The 21161-nt window shown below is 44.1% G+C and overlaps 1 protein-coding gene across 1 annotated transcript in view; it reads right to left on the reverse strand.

Moving 5' to 3' along the window:
- Positions 1 to 2600: 2600 nt before the first annotated feature.
- Positions 2601 to 21161, reverse strand: part of MAT1A (methionine adenosyltransferase 1A) — a 41680-nt gene continuing 23119 nt past the window's right edge. The window contains exons 5-9 of the mRNA XM_038744296.1: positions 19016 to 19159; positions 13005 to 13223; positions 8737 to 8919; positions 5345 to 5478; positions 2601 to 2874 (exon numbers count right to left, since the gene is read on the reverse strand). Of these exons, the coding sequence (XP_038600224.1) occupies positions 2772 to 2874; positions 5345 to 5478; positions 8737 to 8919; positions 13005 to 13223; positions 19016 to 19159 (783 nt within the window). The 3' untranslated portion in view covers positions 2601 to 2771. The remainder of the gene's footprint in view (positions 2875 to 5344; positions 5479 to 8736; positions 8920 to 13004; positions 13224 to 19015; positions 19160 to 21161) is intronic.

Below are 21161 nucleotides of genomic sequence, written 5' to 3' on the forward strand. Positions count from 1 at the left end.
TGCGCTGGTTTCCATTTGCATTTCTTAAATCACATGTGTGCACCAACCACATATTTTCCCAGATGATTTTAGAGGAAGTCTAAATTACCCAGAAGCTGTACAAACTAAGAACCAATCCATTGTTGCTTGAGTATTTATTATATACAGGGCTAGCAAATCAATTTAGAGAAGAAAAGATGTGAGGTTTATACAGATATCATTTTATAAACCTCTCCTGTTTTGGCGAAGAAAGTAAAAAAAAAAAAAAATTTGAATTGAAAATAGGTTCCAAAATAAATTTTCACTTGATAAGTCCTAGAGACAAGTCAAGTCAATCCAATCACTTGCCCTTTGGCTAACTTACAAGATTCCAGCCAAATATGAATAGCTTCCTGACCCAAAACTTTTCTGGAAAATTTCTGGAACCTCTTGATTCCAAGGCCTTCTTGGTTAAAGTGCTTTTTTCTTAGGATTTAGGTGCTGGTGTTGGTAAATTCACCTTTCAAGTCAGTGTTTATCAACTTCAAGTCAGTATTAGGTTGTGGAATCAAAGAAAAGGGTGGGTGGCATCACATGCCACAGTAAAGGAAATGGTTCCTTGAAGACAGGGATCATGCAGGACTTCTCTAGGGCTTCAGGGAGCAAAGTTATCCAATGAGAACAAATGTCCCTTTTTTCCTGAGGCTCATACTGTTTGCTTCTCCGATTTCATCCATCAGAAACCCCTTTATTCATGAAAATAGAAATTGTACCTCATTTGGGCAGCAATCAATCAATTCCTCCAGGCAGAGATTACTTTTTTATGATATTTAAGTGCTTACTATGTGCCAGGCACTGTACTAAGTGTTGGCTTGATACAATCTAATCAGGCTGGATGCAGTCCCTGTCCCACCTAGGGCTCACAATCTTAATACCCATTTTACAGATGAGGTAACTAAGGCACAGAAAAGTTAAGTGACTTGCTTAAGGTCACCCAGCAGACTTGTTTGATATTTCAGAGACAACTCTTGCCTAGAAGAAAGAGTCCTGTCCCAGTCATTCACTGGGATAGCAACGACCAAACCACAAAGAAAAGGCCGTGTTGACAGGAAGAAGGGTTTAAAAAGAAGGTCCCATCAAAGACAATGGCAAAAGAAGGGAAATACCCAATAACAGTGCAGCTGGAGAGAGATGGATGCAACAGAAGGTGGGAGAATTGGCAGTGGAGAGGGCACCATCCTCAGGATTTTACACTGAAATTATCTTAAGTGGATCTGAATTTCATTCAATTGTATTTATTGAGCACTTACTGTGTGCAGAGCACTGTACTAAGCGCTTGAATTGTATTAGGGAGCTGGACTCAAATTGGGATGTTCTTTTGGAGGGTTGGGATTTAGTCTTATTCCGCACTGAAGCTTGTAAAGAAAACTAAGGCATACTGTGTCATTTAGTGTATCTTGGTTGAATGTTCCAAATCAAGAGTAGCCTTTTCAGTGGGCTCATCAGTTGATGTGCTTTGTGGTTTAGGGAAGAAATGCTCACTTGAGTCAACAGCATCGTGTTTTCAACCCAGCAGCACAACCTAGCAAGCAAAAGGTGGAAGGTGCTTTGGCAGTTTTGTGGCTCAATGGTTTTGCACATGTAACGTGCACACACTGGTATTAGTCATTCCTGTGAGTAACCCGCTTTCTTTTTTCAGAGTTGGTTGACTCCTCTTCATGCGGAAGGAGGCTTCCTCATGGGGAACCCCAAAGCAATTAGGGCATTGGACCCCACAGTTTCCCAATAGGGCGGTTCAAATGACTAAGTCTGCTGCTTGCTTAGCAGCAAGGATTCCTCCTGGAAATACCACTGTGGTGTGCTTGATTAGAAGATGATAGCTTCAGCTCTTTGGCGAGTATTCCTGAGATGGAACAAATATTCCTTTTTTTTCTCCTCAGACCCTTGTCCCTATTTAGACACCGCCTACACCGGTACCGCATTAATACCTCACAAATCTCTAGTGGGATATCTTCTATAGTCCTATTTCAAAAGACCCAAGTATGAAAGCTTTACATTCTAGCGATATACACCCCATCCTCTGGAAAGGACAGAGACCGAGGGGGCTTTCGGCTGCCTGAAAACTGAACTCAGAGCTTAGGGTGAAGTGGAGCCGTTGTTTGGGACTATTCAGAACTTAGAGAGACAGAGACAGACACAGAAAGATAGAGAGAGAGAGAGAAAGTTGCACGCTCATTGCTGGATCAGATAAGACTTCCTGGCTACCTCTGAAACATCAAGCTACTTAGGGTATCCTGGGCATATGCCAGCACACATACCCAATCCAAGGAGTAGAGTTTCAGAGAGCCGAGGCTACAGGGTTACGCTACCCTATCATTTATCAACTGGGAGCTCAGATATGCCCGGGATGTAATGAGCACCAGTTAAGAAGCTAGCCCCAGAATCTTCTCCTGAGCAGTAAGAGGACCTCATGATATGGTTAAGAATCCTTTGAACATAAGACCACCTTGTCCCAGAGTCAAAGATGAATGAAAATCAAAATATGCCTCAAAAAGGCATATGATCTAAGCAGCAACAGAAATTGAACTGTATTTTGCCTCCTGATGGTAACTTGATCTCACTGTGCAGGCTCGTGAGCAGGCTCAGCTCGGCACGGCTTTGATGGGGAAGCAGGGCGTTGCATTGGAAAGTGAACCAGTTCCTATGAAGAGAATTGGGTCATCCCTCTGTGCATATTCTGAAATCCCAAGAGCTTGATAAAAAGCAGCCAACCGGAGGCTCGGGAGATTCCCGAAGCCTGGCTCCTTCCGGTGTTATAAGACGAGTTCCTTGGGAATTTCCCACGGGAATTCATCCCTTCCAAAGTGGCCGTAGCATGCTGTCTTCTGGTAAATGGGTTTCTTTAAATCCAAATCCCTGGCATTCCACAAAAGAAAAGACAATTCATTATTAGGATTATTCTAGAATGATAACGGCCCCATTTTTCCCATTTTTTCTTAGTCTGTGGGCTCCTTAGGGGCCAAGGACTGTGTCTAATTTTAACCTGTACGTTTTTTCCCCAAGTGCTTCCCCCGCTAAACTGTAAGGTCCTTGTGGGTAAGAAACGGGTTTACCAACTTTGTTATAGTGTACTCTCCCGAGTGTTTAGCACAGTGTTCTGCACACACTAAACACCCAATAAATACAATTGATTAATTGGTACAGTTCTCTGAACAAAGTAAGCACTTAATAAATACCACTATTACTTCTATGACTACTATTACAACCCAGCATTGAAAACAGTGACCCTGTTCTCCTGGGAGGGATGGATAGCATTAAAAGGCTTAAACCTGCTAAGTGTTTAAATCCATTAAAATAGGTGTGTGAGGGAGGGGCGGGGAAAGAAGATTTCCTCTCTCCTCCCACTTAACCTTAGGTAGCCTAGGCACACTGCCTGTATGCAGTCATGATGGAGCCCACCGCCCCTCACTCCAGAGTGGCCCCAATACTGTGGGGGACAGTTAGGGTAGCCTAGCCAATAATAATAATAATAATGATGATATTTGTTAAATGCTTACTGTGTGAAAAGCCCTGTTCTAAGCGCTGAGTACTTTACAAAACACTGATCTCTGTTTTAAGCCCTGAGCAAAGCCTCAGGACTAGGAGGCGAGAATCCTGGAGTCTAATCCCAGCTCTGTCACAGTCCTGTTAGGTGACCTTGGCCAAGTCACTTAACTCTCCGTCTCTCAATTACCTCATCTTTAAAATGGGAAGACGATACCTGGTCTCCCTACACCATGTGGGAGAGGGATTGGGTCTGATATGACTCTCTAGTACTTATCCCAGTGCTTAGGAGAGTGAATGACACATTAGAAAGTGCATAGTAAATGCCATTATTATAATTATTTTCATTACTATTATTTTTCTGATTGGGGTGGGGCAACTTAAGAATAATAATAATAATAATTGTGGTGTTTGTTGTTTACTGTGTGCCAGGCAATGTACTAAGGTGAGTACAAGCAAATCAGGTTGCTCATAGTCTTCATTCCCATTTTACAGATAAGGGAACTGAGGCTCAGAGAAGTAAAGTGACTTGCCAAAGGTCACCCAGCAGACAAGTAGCAAGCTGGGGTTAGAACCCAGATCCTTCTGAATCCTAGGCCCATTCTCTAGCCACTAGGCCATGCTGCTTCTTTCAGCATGTCTTTCGGGAACAGTAATCATCCCACTCCACACCCCCAGGGTGTGCACAGTGCTCAGGACACAGAAAGCACTCAATAAATACCATTAACTGACTGTGATAATCAATCAATTGTATTTATTGAGCACTTACACTGTGCAGAGCACTGTACTAAGCATTTGGGCGAGTACAGTATAACAGAGTTGGTAAACACGTCCCCTGCCCACAATGAGCTTACAGTCTAGAGGGAGACAGCCAATATAAATAAAAATGAATTATGGCTTTGTACATAAGTAATAATAATAATTATCGTTTTTGTTAAGCACTTACTATGTGCCAAGCACTGTTCTAAGCGCTGGGGTAGGTACAAGGTGATCAGGTTGTCCCACTTGGGGCTCACAGTCTTAATCCCCATTTTACAGATGAGGGAACTGAGGCACAGAGAAGTGAAGTGATTTGCCCAAGGTCACACGGCTGACAAGTGGCAGAGGTAGGATTAGAACCCACGACCTCTGACTCCCAAGGCCGTGCTCTTTCCATTAAGCCACACTGCTTCTCTGAGCGATAGACCTGGGGCAGAGGGGACACTGGTAAGGCTGCATTTCTTGCAAGAAAGCAAAATGAACCTCCACCTCCGGCAAGCCTGCCCTTGAGGCAGAAGGCTCTGGTCTAGTTACAACTCAATCAATCAATCAATCAATCGTATTTATTGAGCACTTACTATGTGCAGAGCACTGTACTAAGCGCTTGGGAAGTACAAATTGGCAACATATAGAGACAGTCCCTACCCAACAGTGGGCTCACAGTCTAAAAACTCCTTTAACACAGCCTGGATAACAAACTGTAATAAATCCTGCTGCTCACAACGATATTTAACAGATGATGATCAACAATCATAATAAAGGTAGCACTATTAATAGAAGTCGAGAAGGTTTGGAGCCAAATTATCTGTAAGAATGCAAGTTGTGGGGAATAAGAATAACTTTGAAAATGACGAGGAGTTGAGAGCTCCCCTAAAGATATCATTAGTTCCTCTTTTTAGAACAGGGATTCTTAGATCAACCATTCCACCCCTGCATTCTGCCTAAAGACAAGCATCTCCCGAAATGAATGATTGTTCTGGACCCAAAAAGTTGGGGTGGAGCAATCTTTCCTCAAATCACGCTCACTCTAGTTATTGTACTGATCAGAAAGGAGGCCAGAACACCTAAATTTGGGACTTTTTACCTGACAATAACCCCAGGACGAAGGTCAAAGTTCTTGTGCACCACATCCAGCAGCTCTTTCTCTGTCTTTTTGGAGGTTCCGTAGGTGAACAGGGAAATGGATAGGGGATGAGCCACACCGATGGCGTAAGAAACCTTCAGAAGGAAATTAATCAATCGTATTTATTGAGCCCTTACTGTGTGTAGAGCATTGTACTAATGTTTGGGAGAGTACGATATAACAGAGTTGGTAGATACGTCCCCTACCCACAATGAGGTTACAGTCTAATTGGTGTTGCAGACATTAATATAAATGAATTCATTAATTCATTCAATCGTATTTATCATGGATATGTGCATAAGTGCTGTGGGGCTGAGAGGGAGTGAATAAGGGTGAAAATCCAAGTGCAAGGTGACACATGGGAGTGGGAGAAGAGAAAATGAGGGCTTAGTTGGAGAAGGCCTCTTGGAGGAGATTTGATTTTAATAAAGCTTGAAGGTGGAGAGGGTAAATATCTGTCAGTTATGAAGAGTGAGGGCGTTCCAGGCCAGAGGTGAGAGACAAGATCAAGGTCTAATGAATAGGTTGGCATTAGAGGAGCAAAGTGGGAGGGCTGGATTGTAGTAGGAAATCAGGGAGACTAGATAGGAGGGAGCAAGGTGATTGAGTGCTTTAAAGCTTTTGGTAAGGAGTTTCCTTTTGGTATGGAGGTGGATAGGCAACCACTGGAGATTCTTAAGGAAAGGGGAAAAACGGGCTGAATGGTTGTGTAGAAAAATGATCTGGGCAGCAGAGTAAAGTATGGACCAGAGTGGGGAGAGACAGGAGGCAGGGAGGTCAGAAAGGAGGCTCTTGTAGTTGTCAATACTGTGAGCCCAATGGTGGGTAGGGACTGTCTCTATATGTTGCCAATTTGTACTTCCCAAGCGCTTAGTACAGTGCTCTGCACATAGTAAGCGCTCAATAAATACAATTGATGATGATGATGTCAAGGAGGGATCGGATAAATGTCTGGATTAACAGCAGTTTGGATGGAAAGGGAAGGGCAGATTTTAGCGATAATAATAATAATAATAATAATAATAGCATTTATTAAGCTCTTACTATGTGCAAAGCACTGTTCTAAGCACTGGGGAGGTTACAAGAAGATCAGGTTGTCCCACGGGGGGCTCACAGTCTTAATCCCCATTTGACAGATGAGGTCACTGAGGCCCAGAGTAGTGAAGTCACTTGCCCGAAGTCACACTGCTGACAAATTGGCAGAGCTGGGATTTGAACCCATGACCTCTGACTCCAAAGCCCGGGCTCTTTCCACTGAGCCACGCTGCTTCTTCTAGACTGTGAGCCCGCTGATGGGTAGGGACCATCTCTAGATGATGTCAAGCTGCACTTCCCAAGCACTTAGTCCAGTGCTCTGCACACATTAAGCGCTCAACAAGTACGATTGAATGAATGAATGAATGAACTCTGACTCCAAAGCCCTGTCTCCCCCTTCTAGACTGTGAGCCCACTGTTGGGTAGGGACCGTCTCTAGATGTTGCCAACTTGTACTTCTCAAGCGCTTAGTACAGTGCTCTGCACTCAGTAAGTGCTCAATAAATACAATTGATTGATTGATTGATTTCCATTGAGCCATGCTTCTCTAAGCCCGGGCTGTGGGTTGTCTATGTCAGAGACGGGGGCAAAGTTGTGAAGGTTGAACCGACAGGATTTGGTGACAGATTGAATATGTGGGTTGAATGAGAGAGATGAGTCGAGGGTGATGCCAAGGTGAACGGATTGTGAAATTAAGCTTAAGAGATCATGTTGGTTTAGTAGGAAGCTCTCAGATTCATCACTGTATTTCTCAGCACCAGTCTTGGGAAGCATCGTAGTTTAGTGGAAAGAGCCTGGGCTTGGGAGTCAGAGGACATGGGTTCTAATCCTGGCTCTGCCACTTGTCTGCTGTGTGACCTTGGGCAAGCCACTTAATTTCTCTGTGCTTCAGTTACCTCATCTGTAAAATGGGGATTAGGACTGTGAGCCCCAAGTGGGATGACCTGACTACCTTGTATCTACCCCAGTGCTTAGAACAGTGCTTGGTACATAGTAAGTGCGTAACAAGCACCATAATTATTATTAAGTGGGTCAGGTAAAAATCTTGAGGAACTACTCTGCCTTCCAAAGGGATGTCTAGCTAAGCAAGGTTATCCTACCACCTGGGCTCCCAGACTCAGTTTCCTCCATGAGAATGGGGACAGTAGTGTGAATCAATCAATCGCAGCTCTCCCCATCTTCATAGCCCTTCTGGAGGGTAGTGGTGTTGTCTACAGTGATGGGAAAGACGGGAGATAGACAGGGTTTGGATGGGAAAATAAGGAGTGCTGTTTTGGGCGTGTTGAGTTTGAAGTGACGGAGGGACATTGATTGATTGGTTTACTGACACTATTCCTTGCCCTACCTCATAAGCAAAATGTGGGGAATAAAGGAGATCAATAGGAAAGGCAACTGGAACTTCTCAGAAAACAATGACGCAAAATTCAAGGGAATTCAGACATGCTTCAGAAGAGTAGAATCCTAGCTCTAGCCTGGGCAATACCTTCCCTGGCTTTCAGCGAGTTCAGTCAGTTCAGTCAATCTCATTTATTGAGCACTTACTGTGTGCTGAGCACTGTACTAAGCACTTAGGAGAGAATATAACAGGCATATCCCCTGCCCACAGTGAGCTTGCAGTCCAGAGGGGGAGACAGACATTAATACAAATAAATAAATCACAGTTATGTTCATAAGTGCTGTGGGACTAGGATGGGATGTGTCTGTTTAGTGTTATATTGTACTCTCCCAAGCACTTAGTACAGCACTCTGCACACAGTAAGCACTCAGCAAATACGATTGAATGATGAATAAAGGGAGCAAGTCAAGGCGACATAGAGAAAGTGAGAGAAGAGGAAAGGAGAGCTCAGTTAGGGAAGGCCTCTTGGAAGAGATGTGCCTTCAGTAAGGCTTTGAAGAGGGAGAGAGTCATTATCGGATTTAAGAAGGGAGGTCGTTCCAGGCCAGAGACAAGAAGTGGTTGAGAGGTGTCGGTGAGATAGATGAGATCGGGGTACAGTGAGAAGTTTAGCGAAGTCTGCAGGCTGGGTTATAGTAGAGGAGTAGCAAGGTGAGGTAGGAGGGGGCAAGATGATTGAGTACTTTGAAGCCAATGGTGAGGAGTTTCTGTTTTATGTGGAGGTGGATGGGCAACCACTGGAGGTTCTTGAGGAGAGGGGAAACATGGCCTGAATGTTTCTGTAGAAAAATGATCCGGGCAGCAGGATGAAGTGTGAACTGGAGTGGGGGAGACAGGAGGCTGGGGGTCAACAAGGAGGTTGATAAAGCCATCTCAAGAAGGGAAAGGGGTAGAAAGGTCAGAAGCATATCAGCCAACTCACTTGAACCAGAACTCGGCGACACAGCCCTCCTTTCACCAAGGATTTAGCCACCCAGCGGGCTGCATAAGCAGCAGAACGGTCCACTTTGGTGTAGTCCTTCCCTGAAAAAGCACCTCCCCCATGGGCTCCCCAGCCTCCATATGTGTCCACGATGATCTTCCGGCCAGTGACCCCAGCATCACCCTGCAGAGAGAAAGAACAAGGGTCATCTTTGGGGTTTTTTTTCAGCCATTTTGGACTGTGCGATCATGGTCTGAGCCAACAATAATAGCTGGTATAGACCTTGGTCTCTGGCCCAGGAATAGTAGTGGTAGTGGTGGTAGCATTATTTATTGAACACCCACTCTACTGGGCTCATGAGAGGTACAGAATTACTAAGTGATTCATCACCTGCCCAAAAGGAACTTACATTCTAATGGGGGAGACAAAAATAAAAATATTTGCAACTTCCACATTCAAAATTAATTGAGCTCTCTCTCACACACACATAAATAATAATCACAACAATAATAATAATAATGGTATTTGTTAAACACTTACTATGTTCCAGGCACTGTACTAAGTGCTAGAGTAGATACAAGGTAATCAGGTAGGATACAGTCCCTGTCCCACATGTGGCTCATAGTCCCATTTTACAGATGAAGGAACTGAGGCACAGAGAAGCAAAGTGACTTGCTCAAGGTCTCACAGCAGACAAGCAGTGGAATTGGTATTAGAACACAAGTCCTGAGCCCCAGGCCTGTGCTCTATCTACTAGGCCTCGCTGCTATGCTGAGGGTGTAAATAAGTTCATAAATCCTACAGTTGGCTGAAGGGACAATAATGGTTTAGAGCTCTGGAAAATTAATTCAGAAAGCTTGTTACAGAAGTTGGGATTTTAGGAGGTATTTAAAAGTGGGGAGAGGTGTGGTCTGAAGTGGAGCGGGAGGGAGTTTTAAACTGGGAACAGCATGAGTAAGGATACAACTGTAGAGTCGAGAGTAAGATTTTGTTAGAAGGTTGGCCTGGGAGTAATGAGGACAGTGAGTTGGGGAATAGTAGGCGTTGCTAGAAGATAGCTAAGGTAAGGCTAGATTTCAATCGTATTTATTGAATGCTTACTGTGTGCAGAGCACTGTACTAAGTGTCTGGAAAGTACAATTCAGCAATAAAGAGAGACAATCCCTGCCCACACCTGGAAGCTGACTGAGGAGCTTCCGTTTGATGCCAAGAGACAAGGGAAGCCAGTGAAGGGTTTTGAGGAGAGATGTGGGCCAATAAATGCTTTAGAATGATCAATCAATTAATAAATCATATTTATTGTGCACTTTCTGTGTGCAGAGGACTGTGCTAAGCACTTGGAAGAGTACAGTATAGCAGAGGCAATAGGCATGTTCCCTGCCCACAAGGAGCTTACAGTTTGAAGTGGGAGACAGACATTAAAATATGAATATGTGCATAAGTGCTGTGGGGCTGAGGGTGGGGTGAATATCAAGTGCTGCAGAAGGGATTGGGAGAAGAGGAAATGAGGGCTTAGTCAGGGAAGGCATCTCAAAAGACATGTGCCTTCAGTAAGGCATTAGGGTTGGGACAGTGTCTGTTGAAGAGGGAAGTCATTTCAGGACAGAGGCAGGACATGAGCGAGAGGTCGGTGGTGAGATAGATAAGATTAGACTTTTAGACTGTGAGCCCACTGTTGGGTAGGGACTGTCTCTATATGTTGTCAACTTGTACTTCCCAAGTGCTTAGTACAGTGCTCTGCACACAGTAAGCGCTCAATAAATACGATTGATTGATTGATTGATAAGATTGAGGTACAGTGAGTAGGTTGACATTGGAGGAGCAAAATGCATAGAGTGGATTGTGTATAGGAGAGTAGCAAAGTGAGGTAGGAGCGGGCAAGGTGATTGACTGTTTTAAACCTGATGGTAAGGTATTTCTGTTTGATGCGGAGCTGGATGGGCAGCCACTGGAGGCTATTGAGGAGTGGGCAAACGGGAACTTAACGTTTTTGTAGAAAAATGATCCGGAGGACAGCAGAGTGAAGTATGGACTGGAGTGGGAAGAGACAGGAGGCAGGGAGGTCAGCAAGGAGGCTGCTACAGTAATCAAGGTGAGATAGGATCAGTGCTGGATTAACGTGATAGCAGTTTGGATATAGAGGAAAGGGAATCTTTTAGTGATGTTGTGAAGATTGAACTGACAGGATTTAGTGACAGTGGGAAGATGAGGAACAAGTGGAGTGTTTTAGGGGGTTGATGGAGAAATCTGGAAGCGTTCAGGCCTGATGGCTATGACTTTTACCAATAAAGTAGTTGGACAAGGTCATTAGGGAGCAGGAAGGGTGGTGCCGGGCAGTAGACTAGGAGCTTCAGGGGGAGTTGAAGGTTTGGAATAGCAGGTGGGATTGTGGGTGTGTGAGTCACTGGGAGAAAAATAGTAGTGTCGTCGAGCAGCGAGCTGGGATGAGTTATAGCATGAGGGCTTGAGTTTATAGTGGGAGAAGGCAGGCTGGAGCCGGGATTTCTGCCAGCTGCCTGGCTGCAGGATATGGGAGGAGGGGAGGAAGCAGACTATGGCACTGAACTGGAAGAATAGAAAAGTTAAATGACTTTCCCATGATTACATACAACATGCAAGAGGTAGAGGCAGGATTAGAACCCAGTTCCTCTAACTCCCAGGCCCTGCTCTTTCCACTAGGCCTGCAGACTAGAGAGGTGCTAAAGCAGTGAAACCATGGGGTGGCAAGGTAGGTGAGGGAGTTGAGGTTGGTGAAGAGAGTGGGGTTGAGAAGATGTGCTTTTGCATCAGGAGATGAGGGATGCTTCATTTCCTCATCTCCTACTCCCTTCTGCATCTCCCGTGCACTTGGATTTCCACCCTTTATTCATCCCTCCCTCAGCCCCACAGCACTTACGCTCATAACCATAATTTATATATTTATACTAATGTCTGTCTCCCCCTCTAGACTTGTTGTAAGCTTGTTGGGGCTGGGAACGTGTCTACCAACTCTGTTTTACTGAACTCTCACATGCGCTTGGTGCTTGTGCTCTGCACACAATTAAGTGCTCAATAAATATAATTGATTGACTAACCCAGGGAATCCAGGTGAGGTGAAATGGCCTGGGATGGGTGGAGTGTGAGATCTTGAGTATGGAGGTGTTGAAGGAGGATGGAAATTTGAGGGGCGGCGTGGGGGGAATTCTGATCCTTAAGAACAATAGAAATACAGAGTGTGTACTATACTTAAGCATTACTCTATGAAAATTAGTTTAAGGCAATAGGAAATTGATTTTCTACATAAGTAAAATGAGTTTGAGGTCAGTCTGTTAAGCTACATCGTTTCCTTCTAAGAAAAAAAGTGAGGGGTAAATAAAATGAAAAGGAAATTGAAGAATTATTTGGTTGTTTCTGTGGTAGTCTCCTAAGGACTTAGTACAGTGTTCTGCACACAATAGGTGCTCAATACATAGCACTTATTAATTGGTTGATTGGTAGGGATTTGCCTATAAATGAAATGTCAATCAAACCTTTCATGGGTAACAACCAACTTACTCTTATTTTTTACCTACTGAACCCAAATCTTCACTCTCACTGTATCTCTGGCATCCATGAATTTCCTCATCAATAAAATGGGGATTCAACACTTCTCCTTCATACCTTAGAATGTGAACCCTGGTTGGGACAGGGACTATATCTACCACTAATACCTTGTATCTACCCCAGTGCTTAGTACAGTGCTAAACAAATGCCACCATTATCATCGTTATTATTGATAGCAATGATAATAATAATGATAATAATTATCACTGTCAGAGAAATCACCTATGCCTTGGTTTTCAGTGTCCAGTCATAAAATCCCATGATGTGGACAGAAGAGTCTGAGCATGATTATAATGAAAAAAAAAATATGTGACAGAAGAGTCTGAGCATGATTATAATGGAAAAAAAATATGTGGAGTAGTGCAGTGGGAAATGAGAAGCAGCATGGCCTAGTGGATAGAGCACGGACCTGTAAATCGGTAGCTGGAGTCTAAATTGGGTTCTGCTGCTTGTCTTCTCCATGACCTTGGCAAGTTACTTCACTTCTCTGTGCCTCACTTACCTCATCTGTAAAATGGGAATTAATTAAGACCGCGAGCTCCACGTGGGGCCGTGTCCAACCTGATTAACTTGTATCCACCCCAACGCTTAATACAGTGCTTGGTGTACAGTAAGCAAGTAACAAATGCCACTCAAAAAAAAATTTAAAGTAACGATGCCAAAGGAAATAGATGTGAGGAAATTACCTGTGGCCCTCCGATGACAAATCGTCCACTAGGCTGCAAGTGATAAATGGTGTTATTGTCCAAGTATTTGGAAGGGACAACAGCTTGGATCACATGTTCCTTCAAGGCTTTGCGCATTTCCTCAAGAGTAATGTCTTCGTTGTGCTGCACTGAGACCACAATCGTGTGGACCCGCACGGGAATGACCGCTCCATTATCTTGTGAATACTGAACAGTCACCTAGATGGGGAGAGAGGCAACTCAGTTATTCTCTTGTCTGCAGGCCTAGTGGAAAGAGCAGGTCCTGGGAGTCAGGGGAACTGGGTTCCAATCCCGCCTCCACCTCTTGCCAGTTGTATGTGATCACGGGAAAGTCATTTAACTTTTCTATTCTTCCATCCAAATGGCTACCATGTTAATTCAAGCTGTCAGTACAGTGCTCTGCACTAAGTAAACACTCGATAAATAGTATTGATTGATTTATCCTCATCCCGCCTTGATTACTGCATCAGTCTCCTGGCTGACTTCCCTGCCTCCTATCTCTCCCTACTCCAGTCCATACTTCACTCTGCTGACAGGATCATTTTTCTATGAAAATGTTCAGTCCATATTCCCCATTCCTCAAGAACCTCCAGCGGTTGCCCATCCGCCACCGCATCAAACAAACCTCCTTATCATAGACTTTAAAGCATTCAATCATCTTGCCCCCTCCTACCTTACCTCTCTGATTTCCTACTAAAACCCAGTCTGCATACTTCACCCTTCTGATGTCAACCTACTCACTCTACCTATCTTGCCATTGACCTCTTGCCCTCATCTTGCCTCTGGCCTGGAATGGCCTCCCTCTTCATATCCAACAGATGTTCAGTCTTCCCACCTTCAAGACCTTATTAAAAGCACACCTCTTCCAAGAGGCCTTCTCCGACTAAGCTCTCATTTCCTTTCCTCCCACTCCCTTCTGCTCTTGCCCTTCCTTGGACTGGTACTCTTTATTCACCTCTTCCTCAGCCACACAGCAGTTATTTACATTTCCATAATTTATTCATTTATATTCACGTCTTTCTCCCCCTCTGGGCTGTAAACTCGTTGTGGGCAGGGAACATGTCTCCCAACTCTGTTATATTGATTGCATCTTCCAAGAGCTTAATATAGTGCTCTGCACACAGTAACCACTCAATAAATATGACTGATGGATAGACTCAGTTTCCTCATCTATAATGGGGAACACAACTACACAACACAGCTACAGTCCTCCCCTGTCTGTCCATCCAAACTGCTACCATGTTGATCCAAGCCCTTATCTTATCCTGCCTTGACTGCAGCTGCATCAGCCTCCTCGCTGACGTAATTACTAATAATGGTATTTGTTAAGTACGTACTATGTGTCAAGTACTGCTCTAAGCTCTGGGTTAGATACATGTTAATCAGATTGGACACAGTCCCTGTCCCACGTGGGGCTCACAGTCATAATCCCCATTTTACAGATGAGGAATCCAAACAAGAAGAAGCCGATCAGCCACAGCAATCGACTGGAGAAATGTGGCCTAGTGGAAAGAAAACGGGCCTGGGAATCCGAAGACCTGGGGTCTAATCCTGGCTCTGCCAACTGCTTGCTGTTTGACCTTGGCCAAGTCACTTATCTTTTCTGAGCCTCAATATCCTCACCTGTAAAATGTTCTCTCTCCTACCTTGTGAGTCCCATGTGGGAAAGGGACTGTGTCCAACCTGAAAAACTTGTACTACCCCAGCTCTTAGGACAGTGCTTGACACATAGTCAATGTTAACAACAAATGCCATAATAATAATTATTATTATATTATTTATAACACCTGCCTATCTGTGAAACAGCTGAGGCTGTTCTGATGAGGGAATCATCCTGATTGGAATAAAAATGTCTTTGAAAGAAGAAAAAATCCCTTAGAAACAGTGTGTCAGGTACTAGGATTAGAAGGTGTCTTGAGAACTGTCCATTCTTCCTGTTGCTCCCGTGTCTAAATCCCTAATCCTTTGAAGGATAAATCCCAGGAGAAACAGTGTGGCAGGTACTAGGATTAGAAGATGTCTTGAGAACTGTCCGTTCTTCCAGTTGCTCCCATGGCTAAATCCCTAATCCTCTGAAGGATAAATCCCAGGGAACATGGCTTCTCTTTCAAGTGTCATGTGGCTACAGACCCTACACTGGGGCCAAGTTCAATAGTCCAGGAAAAGCCCATGGTGGAAATTAGGCAGGGAAAGGAAACAAGTATGATAGGATGAATGTACTGAGCCATTCAAGAGCCCTCCAGGACACTAACATTTAGATCAATGCCTGTGCTCTCTCTACCCAGGGATATTCCCACAAGCAGTGTGGTCTAGTGGAAAGAACACTTCAGAAATCAGAAGACCTGGGTTCTAATCTCAGTTGTGCTGCTTGTCTGCTGAATCTGTAAGTTATTCAACTTCTCTGGGCCTCAATCAATCAATCAATTGTATTTATTGAGCGCTTACTGTGTAGAGAGCACTGTACTAAGCGCTTGGGAAGTACAAGTTGGCAACATATAGAGACAGTCCCTACCCAACAGTGGGCTCACAGTCTAGAAGGGGGAGACAGAGAACGAAACCAAACATATAAACAAAATAAAATAAACATAATAGATATGTACAAATAAAATAAATAGAGTAATAAATATGTACAAAGTTTTAGTTACAAATAAATATGTACAAAATCCTCATCTACAAAATGAGGATTCAATACCTACTTTCCCTCCTACTGAGACTGTGAACCCCAAGTAGGACCTAATAATAATAATAATGATGATGTTGGTATTTGTTAAGCGCTTGCTATGTGCCAAACACTGTTCTAAGCGCTGGGGGGGATACAAGGTAATCAAGGTTGTCCCACGTGGGGCTCATAGTCTGAATCCCCATTTTACAGATGAGGAAACTGAGGCACAGAGAAGTTAAGTGACTTGCCCAAAGTCACACAGCTGACAAGTAGCGGAGCGGGATTAGAACCCATGACCTCTGACACCCAAGCCTGGGATCTTTCCACTGAGCCACGCTGCTTCTCAACCTAATGGTCACAGTGCTTAGTACAGTGTTTAGTGAATATTATTATTACCATATTTCATTTTACCCTGCAGAACCAGAAAGAGAATGCTTTTCTATCTAGGCATACTACTGCTTCCCCTGAATCTGGCACGGCCCATATTCTAAGATTTCCCTTTCTGTGAATCACCTTCCAATTTCCCCACCACAGCATCATCCACCAAGTGGAGACAGGTCATTCCAAGTACAAGGAAAAAGTTAGAAGCCAGGAAACATTTCCGTGTCAGTTTCAAGGGACAATAAAAAAAAAACAATTGTCTTTACATTCCCCCCTCTCTCTAAAAATTTGCTAACTAGCTCTTCTGATGCAAACTCCAGCCAGGATTTCACTCATTGTTGTTGTTAGCAGCACGGCCTAGTGAAGAGGCATCATCATCATCAATCGTATTTATTGAGCGCTTACTGTGTGCAGAGCACTGTACTAAGCGCTTGGGAAGTACAAGTTGGCAAGTCTGTCCACTAAGGCATGGCTTAGTGGACAGAGCCTGGGCTTGAGAGTCAGAAGAACCTGGGTTCTACTGCCAGTTCTGCCACTTGTCTGCTGTGTGAGCTTGGGCAAGTCACTTAACTTCTCTGTGCTTCAGTTACCTCACCTGTAAAATGGGGATTAAAATTGTGAGTCCCGTGGGGAACAGGGACTATGTCCAACCTGATTAGATTGTATCTTCCCAGGGCTTAGAATGCTTGTCACATAATAAGTGCTTAACCAACACCATCATTATTATTATCATCATCATCATATCATCATTAAATTTGTTGAGCACTTCATCAGGTTGGATACAGTCCCTGTCCCACAAAGAGTGTACAGGCTAAGTAGGAGAAAGAACAGGTATTTAATCCTCATTTTACAGTGAGGAAACTGAGGCACAGAGAAGTTCAGTGAATTGCACAAAGCACACAGCAAGAAATTGACAGAGCAGAGATTAAACCCAGGTCTGGACGCTCAGACCCATGCTCTTTGCTATGCCGTGCTGTTGTACAAGTCAAGAAATTCCAGACTTATTCCCTTTCAACAGCAGCCGCACCTCGGCATTTCCAAATGTGCCCCTTCCCAAGCAGCATGGGCACAGGCCAAAGCTCTAATAGTAATAATAATAATAATAATAATAATAATGGTAGTTAAGTGCTTACTATGAGCCAAACACAGTTCTAAGTGCCAGGGTAGACACAAGGTAATCAGGTTGGACACAGTCCCTTTCCCACATGGGGCTCACAGTCTTCATCCCCATTTTACAGATGAGGGAACTGAGGCACAGCGAAGTGAAGTGACTTCCCCAAGGTCACATAGCAGACAAATGGCTGAGCCACGATTAGAAGACAGGTCCTTCTTCTACTCTTTTCCCTAAGCCAATTTTGCACTCTGGCAAGTGGCTCAGTGGAAAGAGCAGGGACTTTGAAATCAGAGGTCATGGGTTCAAATCCCAGCTCCGCCCCTTGTCAGCTGTGTGACTTTGGGCAAGTCACTTAACTTCTTGTGCCTCAGTTACCTCATCAGTAAAATGAGGATTAAGATTGTGAACCCCATGTGGGACAACCTGATCGCCTTGTAACCCTCCCAGCACTTAGAACAGTGCTTTGCACATAGTAAGCACTTAATAAATACCATTATTATTATTATTATTATTAATACAGTGTTCTGCATACAATAAGTGCTCATCGAATACGACTGACTGATCCACCAGCCCCTCCAGAAGCCTGGAGGCCACCCCCACCATCCCTGCCAGACCATCTGTAGCCTCACTCATTTGTAATAAATAGGCTAGCCTGAAAAATTAGTAGTTGCGTTGGGATGACTGACATTGAAAACTGTTTTTCAGGGATTAATCAGAGAAACAGTGTGCTGTTTGCATGCCAGTTTCATAGAAGAGAACCTGCAGGTAGTAACAGATGTTTTGATGATTGAAGAAGCAGAATGCTCTCTACAAAGCAGGCGACAAAAAGGAAAAGGCAGAATGCTTGAACCTCACTGGGAAATGGATTTGACAAGTGTCCCAAAACACTTTCCAACCAATCCATCAGTGGTATTTATTGAATGCTAACTATATGCAGAGTATTGTACTAAGTGCTTGGGAAAGAAGAATAGAATTGGTAAAATAGAATACAGTCTCTAGACTGTAAGCTCACTGTGGGTAGGGTATGTGTCTGTTTATTGTTATATTCTCCCAAGGGTTTAGTACATTGTTCTCTATATAGTAAGTGCTCAATAAATGTGATTGAGTGAATGAATGAATTGGTAGATGTGATCCCTGCCCATGAAGAGCTTGCACTTTATAACCCTTTAAGATTTGTATGACTTTGCCTTTACTGGTAATAACGATGGTGTAGGGATGAGAAACTGCATTTCTTACATTTAGACCAGGTCTTGGCTTCAATTCATCCATGTATAAAATGTGGAGATTACTTAAATGCCATGATGAGAGGATGAATGGGGTAGCTTAGTAAAAATTTTTCAAATGTAAGACCAACCGAAAGACAAGGCTTTGTGATTATCACTGTGGTTGGGCCCCCTGAAGTGTGTAGATATTGAGGAAGAGAAGCAAGATCCAAAAAAATAAAGCCTGAACTTGAACCCGCACATCTGGCAGGTGTAGGGCTCTTGGAATAGAAAATGCAAACATTTCTGGGGAGTCTTGCAGTCTGTGGTTTCCAGGTAAGGCACGACGAAGGATAAAATGCCTGGAACTGGATCAATCAATCAGTGGTATTTATTGAGCACTTTCTGGGTGCAGAGCACTGTACTAAGTGCTTGGGGAGAAATGATACAATAGAGTTACTAGATGCGATCCCTGCCCACAAGCGGCTTACGGCGCTCCTCTAAAACTAAATTCCCTCAGGTTTCTGGGAGTGGTATGGGGTCCATTTGGAATGAAAGATTTCAAAAGCTACAGCTGAAGAGAACTTGAGCGGTTTGTGTTTTCTCAACCGGGGCCAAGGAAGGGAATTACCTGAGTTTTGGAATCAGGCCTCAGCCAGGGAAGGACCCCAGAGCGTCTCAGTTCGGCCAGCCGGGCATTGAGCTTGTGAGCGAGAATGATCGTGAGGGGCATGCATTCCTCCGTCTCATCCGTGGCGTAGCCGAACATCAAACCCTGCCGGAGGGGAGAATCGCCATTTTAATGAACGGACCAACCCCATTAAGCGCAATAAGCGAGGTTTTGAGGACTCCTCTGCTCTGTAGCTGGCAACTGTCATTTTCCTCTGATGATTTGGCTAATTGTCATGGTTGAGGTTCCCACCCCTGAACCAAATCGTGAGGTGGAGTTCTCCAAGAGAACACACAGGTCCCTTCCCAGAAAGCAGGAACCTGGGAAGCGAAGTCGCCTAATGGATAGAGTGTGGACTCAGGAGTCAGAGGACTTTGGTTCTTATTCTGGCTCCACCACAAATCTGCTGTGTAATCTTAAGCAAGTCACTTCTCTGAGCCTCTGTTACCTCATCTGTACAAATGTGGGTTGTGTGAGCCCATGGATTGTGTCCAACCTATTTAGCATGCATCTACCCGAGTGCTTAGTACAGTGCCTGGCACATAGTAAAGGTTTAACGAATACTGTAAAAAAGAAAAGCAAAACGCAAAAATCAACTTTTCCCTGCAGATTTTAGCTAGAACACCACAGCAGAATTAGGAAATGTTCTTCTGACAAGGCATCTGCCTGGAGTCAGCAGAGTGAACATTTGTGCAGCGCAGAAGTGGGGTGAGCACTGCAATCTTCCTTTTAACGCAGGGTTCTGCAAGTACACAACACAACCTCAGTGTAGGAGAACTGGGAGACTGTGCGGCTTAGCGGGGAGAACATGGGACCAGGAGTCGGGAACTCCGAGTTCTAGGCCCAGCTCCGCCTCTGGCCTGCTCTGTGGCCTTGGGAAAGTCACTTAACTTCTCTGCGCCTCTGTTTCCTCATGGTAAAATAGGGATAAGATTCCTGCTCTCCCTGCTTTTAGATTGAGTCCTGTGTAAGACAAGGACTATGGCCCATCTGATTATCTAATATATAAATCAATTAATTATATTTATTTAGCATTTACTATGGTGCAGAGCACAGTACTAAGTGAATGAGATGAACAGAAAAGCTCATATTCCATGAGTGGCAGTCAGAAAAAATAGTAAACGGGAAATAAGGTGGCCGAAAAGGAGTTTGGTGAGCCTCACAACGGAAGCAGTGTGGATTAGTGAATAGAGCATGGGCCTGGGACTCAGAAGGGTCTGGGTTCTAATCCTGGCTCTACCATTTGCCTCGGTTACCTCATCTGTAAAATGGGGATTAAGACTGTGAGCCCCACGTGAATACATACTGTGCCCAACCTCTTGACTGTTTGCTTGTCCTCTAGACTGTACACTCGTTATGGACAGGGAACATGTCTGCTAATTCTGTTGTATTATACTCTCCCGAGCACTTAGTACAGTCCTCTGCACATAGTAAGCGCTCAATAAATACCATTGATTGATAAACACCATTGATTGATTAGCTTGTATCTACCGCAGTGCCTCGCGTATAGAAACTGCTTAACAAATACCACGAAAAAAAGTCTGATTATCTTGTATCTACCCTAGCGCTTAGGAGAGTGCCTGGACATAGTGAGCACTTAACAAATACTATTAAAAAAATTAATAAATAACAGAGGTTCTTCAGTTGTACCCAAAACTGGAACCCAGCTTAGGAAATCATGGAACGCCTTGATGATCAACATAGTAAGGGACACTCAGAGAAAAAATGGGAGGTTCTAGGACAAAGGAAGATTCATTCATTCGTTCAGTCATATTTATTGAGCACTTACTGTGTGCAGAGCACTGTACTAAGCGCTTGGGAAGTACAAGTTGGCAACATATAGAGACGGTCCCTGCCCAACAGCGGGCTCAAAGATGTTTAATCAATCAATCAATCAATCGTATTTATTGAGCGCTTACTGCGTGCAGAGCACTGTACTAAGCGCTTGGGAGGTACAAGTTGGCAACATATTCAACATGTTCCATACTCGAGTTGCTCTGCGAAGCAAACAGATCTGTGGAACTGAATCGTATTGCGGTGACCTCACAGGATGTGGTTCGACCAAAGTAATATACTAGCTGTAAACCAATCACCAGGACTGAATGGC

The sequence above is a fragment of the Tachyglossus aculeatus genome, chromosome 3 (genome assembly GCF_015852505.1).
Source record: "Tachyglossus aculeatus isolate mTacAcu1 chromosome 3, mTacAcu1.pri, whole genome shotgun sequence".
NCBI lineage: Eukaryota > Metazoa > Chordata > Mammalia > Monotremata > Tachyglossidae > Tachyglossus > Tachyglossus aculeatus.